The following is a 19518-nucleotide window of genomic DNA, read 5'->3' as shown; positions in this document are numbered from 1 at the left end:
GTTCATCCAGTTTAGACTTTGAAAGTGCCCCCTGAGAGAGTACTGGAGCAGGTAGTACCAGAGCTCACTGTAGAGCTCTACAATCTTGGGTAGCACTCAGCTTCAGCAAGGAAGCTTTATATATATAACTAATTTTGATGGGATCAGACTCTTACGGATTTGTTTTATGTTACACTCATTGCAGTATCAAAATGTAATTTGCATACCATAATATTCACTTAAACTCAGCTTCTATTTTATTCAAAATGATGTGCCTGTCATTAGAAGCTGATCTTAGAATGTTCTCACCGTCCCCACAAGAGACATGGTACCGGTTTGAAATCACTGTTCCCTCCAGGCCTAGACATCAGCAGCCTACTTTCTGTCTGTGGTTGAGCTGACTGGACAGTTCATGTGAATGGAGGGTTTGTCACAGACCCTTTTTGTTTAACTTCGAGGCCTTCCACTGAGCTGACCCAGCCAGCTGGCATTCTCATCTTCTCTACTTCTGCTGCTAATGAATTCACTTCAACAGACTGTTCCTGCAAGCACTGCTTTTCTTCTGTCCTGTTTGTGCGTTCTCCACCCTAGATAGACTTTTGATGTGAATTCAGTGGTAGCCACACGACTTTCTTAGCTTTTGAAATGTCTTTTCCCTTTGAGGATTTATTCTTCCTTCAAGGTTTTGCTACCTTTTTTTTTTTTTTTTTTTTTTTTTGAAACAGGCTTCTTATATTTACTGTTCTAGAATTGGCATTACATGCCTCTTGATTTTAAATATGCCATTAGGGGGTTGTCAAACATTTATACGCATTTTCAGTCAGAACCTCCCATCCATCTTTCATTCTCTCTCATTCAGGTACTGGGTTGCAATTTTGAATTTGTTTTGTAATTCTAGGGATCAGACCAAGGCTTTGTACCTGTGAACCAGGTGAAATAGAACCAAGGTGCATCCCCAGCCCCTACAAGCATTTCTACAAGAAAGTAAAGACACTGGCTTCGCTGCCTGTATTGCCAGTGAAGGATTAAGCTGTCAGGAGGCTCTTAACTAACACTTGATTTAATATAATTTTTCCCAGTCAAACTCCATGTTATATGCTCCCATGGCACAACAGTGATTTTTGTCAGTGTACTTGTTATTTAATTATAGCTCCATATGGACTGGGGTCTTGTTTTGCCAACTCCGTTGTGTGTTCTTAGCCCAGTGCTGGGGATAAGAAGTAAAGGAAAGAATTGGTGCTACTATCCATCTGCACACACGCAGGGAGCATCTAGTTGGTTTATAAAGAACTATTCGGGATTCCTATTTCAAGTTTGTTCATTAAAACTTTTAATATCACAATGTCTTAAGCTCTGGTTTGACTGGGAAAAAAAAAGTAACTAGGGACCTTTTATGTCATCGATACTGCCTTTTGCTCCTTGGCTCATTGGCCCAAGCCAACGTGTTCTCTTAACTTGGCTGAACATGAAGAGCTGGAAATACTTGATGTGGTAGTGGGGACAGTGAGAGAAGGGGTTAATAGTCTCTTATGGGAGATGGGAGACCCTTGCTCCTGGGGCCGGGCTTGCACTGCATACATAGTACCAGTCTTAGATAGATAAGCGAACCACTGTCCTGGTGACAAGTGACAACAGGCCTGTATTCCCTCCCGCCGCCTGTGACCTGTAGAACTAAAGTCTGTTGCCAAGGTGTGGTAGGGAGGAGAAGGAAAAGAAGCAAGAATTTCCTCCCTGGGCTGACTTGAGCTGCAGGTGTTTGAAGAGGCAGGAGTGTGGGGACCGGAGGGGAAGAGCTTCTTCCTCTGTGATCGGTGCAGGGGGTAGAGGTGCCAAAGCCTCTGAGCTGGCAGGTATCAGCGTTGTGCTTATGGCTCCTGCCTTTGCTGGGGCTGGTGGTGTGTTGTGCTTTTCGCCATCTGAAGAACTCACTGACTTTATAAACTATAGCCTGTGCTCACAGCTTTTGGGCTTCATAACTGTTTAAGAACGTTAATACTCAAGAATGTCCTGATCTGAGTGGGCAGAGATGAAGGTAAAACATTTCAGTTTCCCACCTCGGAAGCCTGGAAGCAGCTTTGTCGAATGAGTTGGTGAGGATCCATCTTCCAAATTACGTGAGTCCTGGAGAAAGGAAAGAGGAACCAACCTTCCTATAACTTAACCGGTTTAAGTAGGGTAAGCCTAATGAACCTGGGCAGCCAGCATTGAATGGCAAGGACCATATGACGGGGTGGGCTGTGTAAGGCACAGGTTGCCTTGGGATTGCATGCTTGGGGCAGCAGAAGGCTTGTATCAGTGTTCTGAGCAGTTTACTCAGGGCATTAGGGGACATTTCAAACAGTGCCTTCTCTTAGTAGGCTAATTTCCAGGATGCTAATTGCATTTAACCTAAATCCTTCTGCTCAGCAGATGCAGGGAGAGGAAGCCTGTGCTGCTACATGCCCGGGCAGCTTCCTAGGGACTGCCTCAGGTACCCCATTTGCATTGGGTTTCCACTGTTTAGCAAGGGGCCTGTGGCCATTAGAAGTTACTGGCCTCTTTCCAGTCTTGCTCTGGGAGACCAAGTCTTCAAGGACTCTCTCGCCTCCTTTTCAACTTTGTCGTGTCATCTAGAAGGGAGCCCCACTTACCCTATTTCAAGAGGTTCAGATTCTCCCAGCATTGAAGTCCTTGGAAGTGCAGTGATTCCATGATGTAGAAATACTGACTAGGCAGATGGGATTAGCTGCATTTTCTGAGTGTCCTTAACTTTATAAGTAAAGTTCCTTACTTCTTACTTATACTGGGGCCATTAGCATTGCCTGGATGTTAGTGTCTGGTTTCCAAATTTGCAACGTGAAAACCTGCCAAAGCTGGTGTTGGGAAAGCCCAGGAAGGCTGGAGGACTCTACACAGTGACTCTGCTCTCTTACTCTTTGTGTCTCACCCAGATCATGTGTTACCTCCCCCCCCCCCCCAGCACCTCCCCTTTCTCAGCTGGACCACAGGACTCTGCATCCCTGGCAATGTGGCTGTGGGTAGTGATGCTGCTTTCAGCTCCTTGGCCGCCTCCCTCTTCTGCCACTATTTATTCCCCCCTGTTCATTTAGAAATAGGGAGCAAGTATAACTTTGAGGTAACATCTTTGTGGGAGCATTTCTCTTGCAAGAGTGGCTCCTGTTAAACTGTGGGGCCCTTGGGCCATATCCTGCCGCCACCTGATGGGGTATGCTAACATTTGCTTTCCTGCACGGTTGCTTAGAACATAAAGTCGTCGTGGACTGACTTTTATCTTCCATTGAGTCTCTGCCTCTTTCCAGGCTTGTGAAATGAAAGTGATTTTGGAGATAGCCCTTGTCTGTTCATTTCTGTGATTTTGTTTCTCCGGGGAGGTGACCAGATGCAGAGGTATAGGAGCATAATCTAATTGTACTTTCTTTTCATTTTAAACTTGTAAATCCCACCCTTTTGATTTTTATATCAATGCTGTCCTGTTGCTACCTGTATTGCTCCCCCCCTCTCACATTTGGATGGTTTAAAATTGATTTGGTAATAACTATTTAGGATGTTTCAAATCTGGGTTAACATTCATTTTGCTGCATTGCCTGCAATTTAAAAATCATCATTAATTATAGAAGCCCTTTTTAATCTCGTGGGTAAAGGCAGAAAGTTTCTCTTTACATTTATGATTGGTTAACATTGTCAGCATGGGGAAAAGAAATCCTGGTGGTTCCAGTCCCAGCGTCTGCCCTGAATGCAGTCTCTCTGTGTTTGGGTTTTTCCAGCTGTTGTATTCATACTGGCCAGCATGGATGGACACCTGCTGTGTTCCCGGAACACATTTGTTCAGTACTGGGACAGTTAAAAAAATGAGACATAGAATGTGTTTTCAAAATTGTCTTCCCATGTGACTATGAAATTATCAGACCAGCCACTGGCTGGGAAGAGCGGGTGCCTCCCACAGAAGATACTTGCTTTAAGTGCATACCAGCCGCTGTGGGCCGTGAGTCTTTTCTGCAAGGAGTCCCGTGCTCTGGGGCATCATTTGAGTGTGCCAAAGGCTCCAGTGTGGATGCAGTTCATGTATACATTTGCAAAACTTCACCAAAGCACCATGTAACTTGCTAGACAAAGCCACTCTCAGGCCTCCAGACTTTTGCTGGAGACTTTTCATTACAGTGACAGATCCAGTTGTGGCAGTGTTCTTGTTGAGAGAGGCGTGTCCAGTCCTCCCCCTCCCACACTGCCCTGCCCACAGCCATCCCTTCAGGTATTTCCATAGTTGAAGGGCCTGATGAATGTACCTGGGAACTGCAGCTGGGTCCCTGGCCTTGCTGCATGTTGTGGCAAAGCATACCTTGCGCAATGCGGGTGAGCGCTGAGCTGGAGATTCGGCACAGAGATCTGGCTGTCACAATCCGGTGCACAGGGTTCCCAGAACAACACCCAAAGGGGCAGGACTAGCCGGAAGTGCCAAGCTGCCATTCTGGGGCTGTATAGGCGGAGAAGCCAGGCAGTCCCTGGAGCTGAAGGTTCCCAGGGCCCCATTCGGGCATTCCCTCTGGCAGGGGAAGTAGCTTGCTTTCTTCCCGGTAACCTTCTCCTTCTGAGCTAATAGACATAGAATCTGGGAGCAGGTGAGCCAGGGACTATTGTGTGTGGCTTTTGCTGGTTTGCAGTGTGGTGGGCATGGGCAGGAGAAGTGGGAGATGTACACAGCTGCACTCCGCCTGGTCAGAAAGATGAAGCCACGAAGAATTCGGCTATGCAGTCTTTGTTGGTCCGGGAATCCAGAGCATGCCCAGATATCCTGAACAACTGTTGGTGTGCGGTATGAGTCCAGGAGGAGGATAGGACCTTTTATCCATCCAAGGACCTAGAGATCTGCTGTAATGCTGCCTCGACTCAGGGGTGATTTTATTTTTTCACAACCTCAGGCTTCCTTTGCTGCATTGAAATGTAACTTCTGAAGTGGTCAGACACCTTCCTTTGGTCAGGTCAAAGAGGCCCTCAATCTATACTGGCTGCATGTCCCTTCTGGGCCTGTCTTCCCTTCTCCCACTTTCATGAGTAGCCATCATGCCCCTTTCATGCTTGCCTTTTAATCCATTCCTCTAATGTTTTAACTTTTAAGCCCTTCCTGTGATCCAATCTACTGAGTTTGGAAGTTCACAGATGTTTCAGTGCTACTTTATTATTTTTTTTCAGTTGTTCAGGAAGGGGAAAGAACTATTGTACTAATAATTTAAGAGGCACTTGAACTATGACCTCCTATTTAAATGGTTCCAAACCCAGGGAAGGGTGGGGTTCTCTTGGCACTCCTACTGTGAATGTGGAGAATGAGTGACAGCCTATGGAGAACTTGAAGAGAATTCTAAGTTCTGTTTTCCTCTCATTTAAAACTGTGTAATTTTTGGTATTTGTTTTATAGGAAACAAACTAGAGCAGTGTGTGTACATAACTTGTCAATAGATTCGGGAGAACATGTCCCAGATTTTCTGGGAGTAGCATGGCACAATCAGAGCTGCATGAAGAAGCATAGTGGCACTTCAGGAGGGGTGGGGTCTTCCTGTCTGAGGCTGAAGATAGACAAGGACTTAGAATCGAGCCTGGCTCAGCATAAGTACCACCACCTACTCCTTCTTTCCTCTTGGTTGTGGTTTTGGTTATTGGTTTTGTTGTTGTTGTTTGTTTGTTTTTCAAGACAGGGTTTCTCTGTGTAACAGTCCTAGCTGTCCTGGAACTCACTCTGTAGACCAGGCTGGCCTCGAACTCACAGAGATCCACCTGCCTCTACTGGGATTAAAGGCATGCACAACCAGCGCCCCACTGAGCATGTTGTTGTTAAGGGATCTCATTGCTTGATGGTTCTTAGGGGTAAGCAATGCTCACTTGCTCACAGACATGTAGGGAGCCAGGAGTTTTCTGTGGGGGTGCAAGTCAGACAACAGAGATGAAACGGAGAAAAGATGGATTTAGAAGTCAGGTCATACAGTTGTACTTTCTGTCCCAGCAGTGGTCAGAGAGTGGTGTTGAGTTCCTGGGTAGCCAGTGGAAAAAGAGAAACAGGATTGCATGAAGTTCTGTCTGTGAGATGGGCATGTACCTCAGTGCCATGTGCCTAGGGAATCAAATCACAGTGCTGTTTTTCAAAAGAGGGAGCCCAGGTTAGACCGCGAAGCATTCGTATGTAAGATACTGCTTGGTGTTGTATCCACATACTACATGCTGTGTATGCACTCCCTCTGTACCTGTCTGTCCTCTATAGCTCATGATGTATGTTGCTGCTGTGTGCAGCTAGGCCCGGCCATCAGGCTAAACCTGGATTCACAATGCAATCTGATTAGCTCTCTCCTTTATTTTTATTTTTATTTATTTATTTTGGTGTTTTGAGACAGTTTCTTTGTGTAGCCTTGGCTGTCTTGGAACTAGCTTTGTAGACCAGGTTGGCCTTGAACTCAGACATCTGCCTGCCTCCTGAGTGCTGGGATTAAATGCCTGTGCCACTGCTGCCTATATGAACATTTATTTTTATTTTAAATTTATATGCATCCGTGTGCATATGTCACACATGTGCCAGTGTCCTCAGAGGCCAAAAGGTATCAGATCCTTTGAAGGTGGGGTTACAGGCAGTTGAGAGCTGCCTAACGTGGGTGCTGACAATGAACCTCAGGTCGTTTGGAAGAGCAGTACATGCTCTTAGCTGCTGAGCCATCTCCCCAGCCCCCGCTCTAAAGACACTTTTAAAAAGTCTTTATATGGGCCAAGCGACGTATTGGTACATACTTTTAATTCCAGCACTTGGGAGACAGAGACCAGAGGATCTCTGTGAGCTTGAGGCCAGCCTGGACTACAGAGCGAGTTCCAGGACAGGCTCCAAAGTCACAGAGAAACCTGTCTAGTAGGGGAAATGTTTTCATATTTAAGATGTTGCCCCAGTTTCGGGTTGTTGTTATTGGTGGTGGTGGTGTGTGTGGGTGTGTGGTGGATATATGTCCTGGCTTTGTGTGCGCACATTCTCCAAAGTGACTGTGCTAATACCCTAAATAGGAATCTGTGTTGCTGTTAGCCTAGAACCTTTTGCAGTAACATGTTTTTTTTTTTTTTTTTTATTATGAGGGCCAGCTCCCTCTCTCTGGGAGACTGGAGCTGTCCTGTGACAGAGGAAATAAGAGTCACTGGCCTCTCTGTCCCACAGGTTTGCTTCAGAAGCTTAGCTGAGCTGAGCCCAGAGCCTATCGCCTGGGCTTGATACAGTACTGCAGTCCCACTTGGCTTCAAGAGCCTCTGGCTTCCGTCAGTGCCCTAGTGAGTGTGGCCAGTGGGCTGCCTCTCAGTCACAAGCTTCCTAGTAGCAATGGGGACACTGCTACTCTCTCCTTGTTAAGACTCCCCTGATAATGAATACTGACCTTCCCTAGTCAGGGTTAGGGGTGTAGCTCACCAGTAGAGCACTTCTGAAGGTGTGCAAGGTCCTGGATATGATACCCAGTATCACAAAACAAAAAGCAATAGAAACGGCTACTCCACTGGAGGATTCTCTTTCCCGCCACTGCTTCCCTGGCTCAGGGCCACCGTCTCTCATCCACTTTCTTTCTCTCACTGCCAGTACTCGAGGGTTTCCACCCATCACATCCTGAATACCATGTACAACCCTGGCCCCCCCTGTGAGAGTTAACCTTCAGCCTGTCTTACCCCTAGAAGCCTTGGCTAGGCTCTTCCAGATGTTCCCAGCTGCTTCCTGGGACCCCAAGGCTGCAAGTGTGCTGTACTGTCACTTGTAACAGGAAGTGGGGTGGTCTTGGTGCCTGTTCCTACTGGTTAGTGTCTTAGTTGGAGCTGAGGTATTTATCACAAGAGCACAGGGAGAACAAATGTAGAAAAGCATCAATTTCCCTGAGATGCTTGGTTTTTTAAGAGTAGGTGCCACCAAACACATCACTCCACCCTCATTCTGGCCATGCCCCTCCCATCTCTCCATCATTTAGATGTTGAGACAGCCTTGGGAACTGAACTTATTACAAGGTATCTCAGGGAAAGCACTCAGAATTCCAAGTACTGGACTTAAACCAATTTGTTTTATGAGACTGGCTGTATTTTTATGCTTTTAACTTGTTAACAGAGTTACTATTAATAATGAATTCCCATCAATAAACAATAAACTCATTAATAAGTTAAGCCATTCCTGTAAGGCATTAGTAGTCCCTGGCATACAGCAGACCTCCATGGAATGGCAGCTGCAGATCTCAATGCAGCAGCATTCCAACGGGAAGAGCCCCCAGGCTTGTTGTGCGTAATGGAAACTGTCCACTTCACAACGCAGTGAAGGCTGGCCTCATTCCAGGGAGATGGACACATGGTTTATTGTTGCTAGAACATGCAGGAATAGTGGCATAATAATCTTGGTTCCCCAGAAGTTGGAAACGACCACGCACCACACTACTTTTCACTTTGGTTAGGTGTGAGGCAAATGGTCCTGAACAGGGAACAGTAAAGTCAGTGGATTACATTGTCTGACTGCAAAGGGGGTTGAAATATAATTGCTCACTCATTCACTAATTCATTTATACAATAAGCAAATGTTTATTGATTGCATATCATGCCCAAGATGCTACACTGTCACAAATGGAGAAGGTCAACTTTTGGGGTAGGTATACCACAAAGGTTCCCACATGTAGGAAGAAAGGCTTATAAGTAGGAAGAAACCAGAGAACAGTATGTGTAGGCTGGCTGCAGCAGCAAAGGCAGTTGTAGAATTGTGGCAAGGTGTCCTGTGGCCACAGCAGTCCCCTGAACCTTCAAGAACATTTCAAAAATTAAACCATTCAGTTGGTCCTTTTGGTCCTAGATAAGTGACTCTGTCTGAGCTCATTTACCAGTTGCTCATACAGTGTGTGGATAAAGCTTCTGCTTCCAGGCAGCTGCGGTTGAGCACACTCTGGCCAGCTCACTCCCATTTACCAGGGTGCCTTTCAAAGGCCTGAGCTGCTGGGATCCAAGCAGAGCATTAGTGGGCATGGCTCCTGTCCTCAAGGACAGTTGGGGCAGCACTAGTGGCCAGGTGACTTGTGGTTGCCGGGGATTGTGTACTGCTCAGGCAGTCTGAAAATTAGGAGTGTCGGCCTGTAGCAGCTGCTATGTAGGGTGAGTACTGAGTACTGGGCTTCACTTTCCTGTATTCCTCTGCGTTTTTTGCCAGGATGCTTTTAAGTTTTTTTTCCCCCCCTCTTACTAACACCTCCCCCTATTCCCCCAGGCCAGTGCTAATTTGTTTTCGTAGATGTTAAATTTTAATTCTAAAACCAGAGCAGACCTTCCCATACTGGTTCTTTCCCTGCACTGGTCACACAGATTTTTCCATCCTGTGTTGCAAAAAGGAATAAGGCAAGTTGATCTCTCTAGACTATGCTGAATAGACGCTAGAGTGCTTAGTTTTAATCAGCTTCTCTTAACTTTAAATTGCATCTTTATTTCCATATCTTGCATCTTTTCTGCATTAACTGCCACAATTGCTTCTCCCCCAGCAAATGTTCGTTTGGGTAGGGTATTTAAAGATTCAGAGGAATTTAATGAGATACGAGCAATTCATCTCGGTTGAAGGGAAGATTCATTATCTCCAAATTATATAGATTCACTCTTAGGTCTCAGACACTTTCAGGCAGTCCTTTCATTATCTTCCTATCAGCCCCCCCCCACCCCTTTCCTGTAGAGTGATTTAGCAGTTTATTTCCCCTGATAAGCAACATTCTTTTAATTTACCAACATACATTGTATGAAACATACTTTGATAAAAATCTGTGTCGGTCAGAAAATTTCCATTAGTCCTGTGTGTGTGTGTGTGTGTGTGTGTGTGTGTGTGTGTGTGTGTACACGTGTACTCTTGGCAGCACCAGCTGTGCCTAACCTCCTTCAGAGTGTTTTCAAAGTATTTTGATTTCTCATTCCAGCCACAATTACAAGTTCATCGGAAAATGATGACCGGAGTGGCTCCAGTTTGGAATGGAATAAAGATGGGAGCCTAAGGTTAGGGGTTCAGAAGGGACTGCTTCATGATCGGAGGGCAGATAACTGCTCCCCAGTGGCAGAAGAGGAGACCACTGGGTCAGCGGAGAGCGAGCTGCCCAAGGCGGAGCCCTCAGCTGGAGATGGTCCCATCCCTTATTCTCAGAGCTCCAGCTCGCTAATAATGCCACGGCCCAACTCAGTTGCAGGTAAGACCATGCCCCTCCCCTAGGGCCTATCTCCCCAAGCGTCAGGGTCCTGGGTTCCCTTTATTTAATCCCAAAATTGGTCCAGACACAAGCCAGCAATGGAATCTTTTCCATGGGCCTCAGTTTACGCATAGTAAACAAGCACACAAGGTTTTTTAGTGGTTCCTTTACTCTGAATCTCTCTAAGTTTGTGATTTGTAACGTTGGCTCTTTGTAGGTGAGGTAATAAAGTTCAGAAACTCTGCCCTTGGGGAGTCTTTTACTTAGGGTGAAGTTGATACCAGCTCGAAGGATTTCTAATTCAACTTTAAAACTTTATTTTGTGAAGCGGGAGGGAAAGTGCCCCTGTACAGTTCATCTGTAATGGAGCTCACAGCTGAAGGCATGGGCTGTGGGAGTGAAAGCAGCCTGCAGCTAGAGACGGCCGTGCACACTCATGGCGGCCCGCATTAGAGATACAGCCATGGTGGCATGCATTAGAGAGACAGCCATGCACACTCATGGCGGCCCTGGCTGATGGTTGGGCGGGTCAGTGGCCATCTTCAAACAAGGACTATGGAAGGTGGGGGGAGGGGCTCCACTCCGCCTTTTAAAGGTTTTTCCTTTCTGTGCTTGTGCTGTCAGGCTGGATTCACAAGAGGCACTTGTTCAGGTAATTCTTTGTTACCAGCACAGTGCTTAAAAGTGTCCCCCTCACCACCATAGTGACTCTTTGTACATCAAAGCATCTTCCTGCAATTCATGTTGTTCCTTCGGTATGTGCTAGGTCATTTGGGCTGCTGTTGGATTTTTTTTTTTTTAAATTATGGAACTCTGAAGCAGCTGGTAAATAAATGGCCTAATGGAAAAGTTGTGAGGTACAACTCTAATTCACTTTCAAAGGAAGCAAAGTGGCCTTGTTCCAGAAGAGGGATTTGGCCTGTCTGCCAGGGAGAAGTACTAGAGAGCATTATGTGTATTGATTGATGATTCTTCCAAAAGCTCCTCTGTCCACCCCCCCCCCCCCACCAATTTTGGCCCACCCCTGGAACATAATTCTAGGCACTCAAGATGCTTTAGGTTGTTACTTAGTTACGATGAATGAGTCACTTGTAGTCTTCAAGAATTTGACAGCTTAAGTTTTCTCAACAAAATAACCCATATATTCAGGATAACCCATCTTGTTGAAAATTAAGAAAGTCATTAACACAGAAGTTTTAACGATGTTAACAGTCTTGCTAGAAGCTCTTTGGATGTCTCCAACTGTGTAAAGTGATGGTGGGTGTGAGCTGAATTTTTCCAGACTGCCAGGATTACGCGGAGCACAGTGGTCTGGTTTTTGCTGTTCTCACCTGGTACCTCCTGTGTGTGTCCGGGAGCTGGACCTCCTTAGGAGCAACTGGCTTTTACCTCTGGGTTCTGGGGGCTCTGTGACCTAATGGGTTTGCTCATTTACCTCTTGAATTGTTGCTGCAAACTGAATGCATGGTCAGAAGAGATGCAGGCAGCTGTCCTGCCTTGTGCTTCTGTTAACTAGTGAGGAGTCTGGTAGCTTCTTCATGGTCACCTCCCTGCCACCAAAACAGATCCTCAGCAGAGGGAATGGCAACACGTGTCAAGGTTTGTGGGAAAGAATAATGTTCAGTCGTGTGGACTATTTTTAGCACCCTTTATCTAGTAGATTCAAGGCAGGCTGCAGACAAGGAAGTTAGTTAGGATTGAAACCAAATGTGATGGGCCATGAGGTAAAATCTTCTGAAAGTACTCATGTGTAAACACAAAGTGCTACTTGGTAGGAAAGCTGGCCTGTAGGTTAAAGAGAGGCCTCTATTAACCGCTGTCCACTTAAGGGCTGGACCTGAGGTAAAGGGAGTCCCTGAGATTACCAGACATCCTGTAATTCAGCTGTCTGAAGAGAAGTGTAAAGAGCCAAGGAGCTTTAAAAAAAAATGTCTTGGGTTTTTTGTTTTTTGTTTTAATCAAAGACTAGGCTAGGATCAGAGATTGTAAAAGTGTTTTTTAGAATTGGATTAATTTGAAGTGTTGGTTATCACATCAGAAGGGATGAATGACATGAACCTTCTTTCCTTCACTAAGAGTGGGGCTCAAAGACTTTAAAACTGTATCTTGGCTAGTTGGCTTTTCTGTTTGTGTGTGTATGGCTGTTTTGCTTGCACGTAGGTAAGTGCACTATGTGTGTACCTAGTGTCTGTGGAGACCATAAAAGGGCTTTCGGAACCCCTGGAACAGGAGTTACAAACAGCTGTGAGCCGCCACGTGGGTGCTGGGAATTGAACCTGGATCTTTGGAAGAGCATCCAGTGCTTGTCTCTCTAGCCTGTGGGGCTTTCTGTGTTTGACTGCGTGTTTGATCTGTTGAGACACTTTCTGAGTGGATCTCCAGGAACCAGCAAGCACAACTGCCAACTGAGTTCCACTTCTCTTGAAATACTGATGATTGCCCAGGACTTACTGGCATTTAACTTGGCTAGGTCAGTCCACAACGTAGGGTATCAGCACACGTTGTTGTTTGTTTAGCTTAGGAGAAAACTCTCTCCCCAGCAGTTCCCTACAGCATGTTGAAATGAGATTTCCCACTCCACTAAAGCACAGCGTTTGTATGCATGCATGCATGGGTTCCCACTCACCTAGTGCATGGCTTAGCCACAGAGATGTCAGCAGTGGGTTTTCTGCAGCGTGAGAGTTTGGCCTCTGAGTTTTTTCAGCCCAGAGTGTTTTCCTTTTTGTTGTTGTTGTTTGTTTGTTAGCATTTTAGGTATTCGTTGTGTAGACTAATGTGAGCCTATAGCTCACACTAGCTAATAAGGTCTGGGAATCTGTGGAAGAGGACAGAATTGAGTCATCACTTAGAGGGGAGTGCCTGAGTGCGTAGCTGAGCAGCCCAGGCCTCACTGTCCCTGATCTCAGGTGTTCTGGTGGCTTCGAGAATCCCATAAGAAGTAGCGATTGATCGCTGCTTTCTGGCGCTTACTGCCACACCGAAGCTTTTAGCTCAGCTTAATCTTAGGTCTTTATTGTTTGAAACAGTCTCATCCTGTAGCCCCAGTCTGACAGTATTTTGTGGTCCCTTGCCTCAGCTGCACGGGTGCTGGATTCTTGCATGTGCCCCATGCCATACGAGTGAAGACTCGGCTGTGTGCTGTGTGGCACTGTTGCTCAGACTGCTCTGCCGCAGACTGGAAAGCTGACAACAGAGACACTCGAAATATCCCTGCCTCCTGTACCCCCATCACACCAGGGCTTTCTCTTCCCTCCACCTCCCCCCCCCCCAGTTCTTTGATGTGAATGTCTTTTATAGTTATATATTTTTTTAGTCTTTTAAGTTGTCACAAAATTACAAAGTGAATGTCATGCTCTAAGGGACCAGGGAAAGGGGTAACAGAAGCCCTTTGAAACTCAATGTGTCTTTGTATTCATCAGGACCAGAGCCCTGGCTCTGAAGTGAGTTATGGACTGACGGTGATGCGGCCTTCTGCTTGAGCCACAGTGGTTGCATTCACCATGACATATGTTGAGCAAAGAAGCCACAATCTCAGACCCCAGACATGAACCAAGGATTAGTTTTCAAGTTGTGTTATTGTAGGGAGCCTGAAGGGATGGGGTAGTCTTGTAGCCACAGTATGAAGCTTCCCTCTGTAAGGTCTGTGGAGAAGCTTGAGGCTTTTATTGGGTTAACCTGCTGAAGCTCGCTGAATATTCTGTAGAGTCCTGCCTAAAAATTACTCAGGCAGAGGCAGGCGGATCTCTGTGAGTTTGAGGCCAGCCTAGTCTATAAAGTGAGTTCCAGGATAGCCAGGGCTACACAGAGAAACCCTGTCTCAACACCCCCCCTCCAAAATTCTGACCCTGAGTGGAACATTTATTTGAATGTACACGGTATGTGATGCGGTAGTGAGATGTGATGCACACCAGTGAGATGCAGAAACAGTTTTGCTGCCTGGGAGGGACAGTGAGCATTTGCTTGGCTGTACTCAGAGGAGATGCAAAAGAGGACTGGTCATCTCTGAGTTGGGCTCTCAATCTTTGGTGCTTGTTGAATGAAAGAATGAAGAGTGAGGTAGACTACAAAACAGCAACAAACAAGCAAAAAATAAAAATAAAAAACAAAACAGGAAATATGAAGGAAGCTAGGGATGGATGATGTTCTGGGTATCAAAAGGCTTGGGAGAGATGATGCTCTGGGTAGCTAGATGCTGGTAACAGCTTGTGAGGTAGCAGAGGGGTTTTCAGAGTACTGACTGTCCAATTTGACTTCTAAATCTTTCACCCTGGTCCTACTAAGCATTTCAAAAAGATTTAGCCCTTGGAATGTAACCCCTCCTAGAATTACTACTTATGCATACATGTGAATGAGCCTTAGTGCTTTTTAACAGGCACCAATATGCTGTGAACCTTTCTGTTTTGGTCAGAAACAAACATGATAGGACATTAAAGTATCTTATACATAACATACATTCATATACATATGTTTTGTTTTTTGTTTGTTTTGATTTTTTTTTTTTTTTTTTTTTTTTTTTTTTTTGAGACAAGTTCTCATTATGTAACTTTGCCTAGCCTGAAACTCTCTGTAGATCAGGCTGGCCTGGAGCTCTTGGTGATGACACACCTGCTTCTGTCACCCAAGTGCTGAAATTTTACTGCCAAGAGCTAGCTTTTCCTGTTTGAGTGCTGTGGAATTGTACATGCAGAATCTGCTTATTTAATTAGGAAGGTTGGAGTTACAAACAGCTCAGAGCTTCCCAGAGCTGCGGAGAAATAGCTCATGCCGTGCTTTAGCGGTAAGTACTCAAGTCTGCCGTGTGACACTCAGTGACAAATTTAGTTTGTTTTTTATTTTAAAAAATTTATAGTGAAGTTGATTTCTTTCAAGGAATAATGGCGAATTCTGCCAACCAGATCAGTGTAACATTAAGAATGAGTAGCATGTATTGGTTTCAAAGTTTCCAAGTTAACTGTACTGCTGGAAATACAAGCTGGAGCAGATAATTATCCTGAAGTATATTTTGTTGCAAGTTGAACTGCTTAGTAATTAGTCATTTATAACTCACAGTAGTCTAGGTGTGGCCTTTAACTCGGTTTTACTTTCATATTGCAGCGACAAGTTCTACCAAATTGGAAGACCTGAGTTATTTAGACGGGCAGAGAAATGCTCCTCTCCGGACGTCAATTAGATTGCCCTGGCACAATACGGCTGGAGGTAGGACACAGGAAGTTAAAGGTATTTATCCTCGTTTCGCATGTCACCATGAGGAGATTGCTCCCTAAACACAGAACGTCTGATAAACAACATTCAGACTATGTTGTGAGTGTGATGTGTGCATGTACTCTTCTTTTAAGTAGTATTGTAAAGGTCTGCTGGGAGCCGGCTTTAAGAACATGGGGCTTCTTCCTGAAGTGGTTAAATTACTTCTGGAGTGGAAAAATAATTCTGTGATGAGATAGTTGTCACTCACAAAGCATCTGTTTTGTTTCAGTCCCTTTGGCCATATCGGCTACATCCTATGGCTGTCTGTAGTTCCCAGCTGTGTGGTCAGGGACCCTACCTGTCATGTGGGCAAAGCACCATTGCACCCAGATGAAAGCTATGCTCTCGGATCTGGGAAACTGTGTTTGCATTTTATTAGCTGAGCAGGGCTAGAAGAAACCAGCCTTCCGTGTGCTTTCAGATAAGCCAGCCAGGCATGATTGGAGCTCTCTTTTGCTTCCTCTGTACGTTTGAAAATAACCTGGAAGTGTAAAAGGGCCAGAAGTCATTTTAACATGGTACTTTAGGGGACAAACAGGATATCATGAATAGAGTGTTATTTATGGACAAATTCATAGAACCAAGTTAGACATGTTGTTTCTTCTTATATTAAATTATACTATATTCTCCATAACAATATTTGTTTGCTTGTTTTAAAGCACGATTTGCTCCCTACAAGCCACAGGACATCTTGTTGAAGCCCTTGCTGTTTGAAGTGCCAAGCATCACGACCGACTCTGTGTTTGTGGGAAGGGACTGGCTCTTTCACAAAATAGAAGAAAATCTGAGGAACACAGAACGGGCAGAAAGTAGAGGAGCAGTAGTCGTGGGAAGTGTGGGCTTTGGGAAAACAGCCATCATTTCCAAGTTGGTGGCACTGAGCTGTCATGGAAGCCGCATGAGACAGATTGCATCCAGCAGCCCTAGTTCATCACCTAAAAGTACGTCTGTGGTCCTGTATAGCTTATTATATTAATATAAGATAAATAGATGGAGGGAGCTGCTGTTTGAATAGACAGGAATTGCCGGTTTTCCCTAAGTTGTTCTAGCTACTGTATCGGGCCTAAGTTCATAGGTGAAGTGAACTGTCTCAGTACTTCAGCTATCATAGTGTGAGGGGGTGTTTTGGGTTAATCTTTTGCTTTTTGTTTTTCTTTTTTTTCTTTGAGTGGTGTGTTAGCTACAGTCTGAACTAATGCCAGCCTTCTCGTGTCCTACTAACCTGTATCCCCTGTCTTCCTCTTTCCACAAAGGGGCTTTGCATGCATACATTACCATAGAGGGCTTGGTCAAGTGACCTGGTGAAGTTTTGGCCTTAAAGTGATTGGGCTACTGGAAAAACAAGGCAGACAGTCTAGTTTATTTGCTCATTTGCCCCTTCTTTGCTTCCTTCCTTCCTTCCTTCCTTCCTTCCTTCCTTCCTTCCTTCCTTCGTGTGTATGTGTCTGTCTACACTTATTTACCTCCCTTTAGCCTATGCAGAATTCTTTTGTATCCTGTTCACCATAGCCTGTTCTTCTGTGATGTCTTTACCAAAATAAAAAGACTAATTTAAATGGGAGACAGAATAGCTAACACTAGACTTCTAACCTTGTGTATGCATGAGTGTGTGAGCAAGGGCTCTCTGCATCCCAGGCTGCCTTTGAACTTAAGGCCCTCTTGCCTCGGCCTCTATAGAGGCAAGTGCTAAGATACAGGCACACATCACCGACATGGCTGGCTTCCCTGACTGTTTCACATGCAGTGAACCTATTAACAAAGAAAATGTCTTGAAGTGTGAACAAGAAAAAGAATGTCATGTGACATTTTTGTTTTGTTTTTCAAGACAGTTTCTCTGTGTAGCCCTGGCCATCCTAGAACTCACTCTGTAAACCCGGCTGTCCTCCAACTCAGGCATCTGCCTGCTTCTGCCTCCAGATGCTGGGAGTAAAGGAGTGAGCCACCGCAGCCCTGCAGCTTTTTTTTTTTTTTTTTTTTTTTCTCCTTTTTAACCAGAAGAAATGTGACTAGGAACGCAGCCCTCCAGGGAGGAGATAGAGTGGGAGCTAGTGTGCTCAATTTTGAGTTGAGTTTGCTCATTACTACTCAAAGTTGTCTGGGACTAATTCAGAAGTGTATTCCGCACGTGTTATACTGCATGCCGATGTTACAATTGGGTGGCTCTCTCTCCAGCATCAGATCCCACCCAGGACCTCCCTTTACTTTCACCAAGTTCTTCCACAAGTGCTCTCAGTGTGGCCAAAACACCTGCGGGGCCCGGTACTGCGGAAAACCAGAGACAGAGAGAGGATGCGGTGAAACACCTCGCTTCTAAGGTAACCCACTCTTGTTTCCCAGAGTCTTCTGATACGGAGTTGCTTGTTTGGCATTGGTGAATGAGTTTGAGAAGGGATTTTAAAACAGAAACAACTGCTTGGTGCTGGAGTGTGGTGTAGCTTTTGATGAAGTATGACTGAGTACTCAAAATCAAAAAAAAAAAAAAAATTTAATGAGAAAAAAAAATCCTAAAGACAACAGCGGTGGATTTATATCCATCTGAATCAAGTTCACAGAGTTTAAGGCTGCAGGGGAAGTCACCAGTACTCACCCCACATCCATCCTGACAAGTGCACGCCCTTTCCTTTGCTCTGTGAGTGTGAGATGAGGAGGACACTGTTAACACTGCTTCTGCCTGGACCCTGTTGCCTGGGGCCTGTGGGTCTCTGCATCCTCTGCCAGGGGATTCTGAGGAGGTTGGACAAGAACTTAGGCTGACTTTTTTCTCTCAGTGCATGATCACCAAGGACTTTCTGAACTCTTCCATCTTCTCTGTGTCTTAACACTGGCCCATAGGCCACCTTCCTTCGTGCAAGCAGTTGGGTTTCTTGCCTTGATGAGCTGCCTCTGTCTTCGTGGGCAGCAGTGGAGGAGTGTGGTGAAGCTGGAAAGCCATCAGAGCTGACAGTGATGAGGCATGCCTTGAGAGGGGCACATTGTAAGGTGTACAGGTGGACTGAAAGGAAGGTCATTTGGCCCAGCCCACTCTCACCTGCCCCCCAGAAGGCAGCCGCTTGTGGCACAGTGAACCCACATATGACCACCGATTCAGCAGCCCTCTGGCCTTGAAGGGATGATCTGAGATGACCACCTCCCTTATCTACAGTGGTTTTCTGAGCATTCTAATTGAGACATACATAGTATTATGTGCGCACATACATAACCGCACGGGTCACAGAAGCTAAGCTGTTACTGAACTCTGTTTAGTTTATGTCTTATTGCCTGTCCTGTGGTTGAAATTAACATTATTCAAGTTTTAAAAACTACCTGTAGTTCCTGATGGATTCATGGCCTGCACCGGGTTATCAAGGTGCTTTTGACAAACATTATAAGACACGTTTGGATATTTTGTAATGGTTTGTTCGTGTTTGGGGGTCGTCATGTAGAGTCATACAATCTGTGTCAGTGTAGGAGTCAAAGGCAGTGAGCGTTTCTCTAAGGGCTAATGACAGATTTATTCTAAACTGAAAGTCATGGTTGTTCTATGTTGCCCCAAGAAAAGCTGCACCGTGCGTACTCTTGCCTCTTGCTCTGAGTCTGCCATTGTGGGATCTTGCGCAAGATCTTGAAGTGTATTGTCATCTTGGCATGGTTTATGCTGAGTCTTTTGTGTGTATGACGTGCTGGAGCTAGTGGTCTGGGCCTCTTACTGTAAGAGTTGCGGGGCTGAGTAGGAGGATGCAGACTCGGAACCCTCTAGAAAGCACAGTGCACTTTGCACGTGCATGTTGTCCATCCCACGTCCCTCACCTCACACTCACATTCTTGCTTTCATCCTCACTTGCACGGTTTTCATTTCTGCAAAGCGTTCCTCTTGTACCCAATAGCTCTTTGTTTGGGCAGTTTTGTGGGGCGTACCTCACAGATAACCTGACACTGCGGATCTGTCCTAAAAAAGGAAACCCTTCAGCCTTGAAGGCTAGAGACAGCTCTTCCCTGTCTCCCCTGTGTCCCTTCACATGGTAAGCAGATAGCTGGTCATTTCTTGACTGTGAGGATGTGGGGAGGGAGAGAGCACCCTTGCCAGGAAGGGAAAGCAGCTGTGATTTTGCTGCTTGGGTTCATAGCC

The 19518-nt window shown here is 45.5% G+C and overlaps 1 protein-coding gene across 3 annotated transcripts in view; it reads left to right on the top strand.

Moving 5' to 3' along the window:
• Window positions 1-19518, top strand: part of Tanc1 (tetratricopeptide repeat, ankyrin repeat and coiled-coil containing 1) — a 181822-nt gene that overhangs the window by 117043 nt on the left and 45261 nt on the right. For 2 of the 3 annotated variants that reach the window (XM_051184637.1, XM_051184636.1), the window contains 4 exons: window positions 9906-10169; window positions 15264-15386; window positions 16073-16354; window positions 17586-17728. In XM_051184637.1, the coding sequence (XP_051040594.1) occupies window positions 9906-10169; window positions 15264-15386; window positions 16073-16354; window positions 17586-17728 (812 nt within the window). The remainder of the gene's footprint in view (window positions 1-9905; window positions 10170-15263; window positions 15387-16072; window positions 16355-17585; window positions 17729-19518) is intronic. The other variant, XM_051184635.1, reaches the window with a different exon arrangement.

The sequence above is a fragment of the Phodopus roborovskii genome, unplaced genomic scaffold (assembly GCF_943737965.1).
Source record: "Phodopus roborovskii unplaced genomic scaffold, PHOROB, whole genome shotgun sequence".
NCBI lineage: Eukaryota > Metazoa > Chordata > Mammalia > Rodentia > Cricetidae > Phodopus > Phodopus roborovskii.
This window is presented reverse-complemented; position numbering and strand designations above follow the sequence as displayed.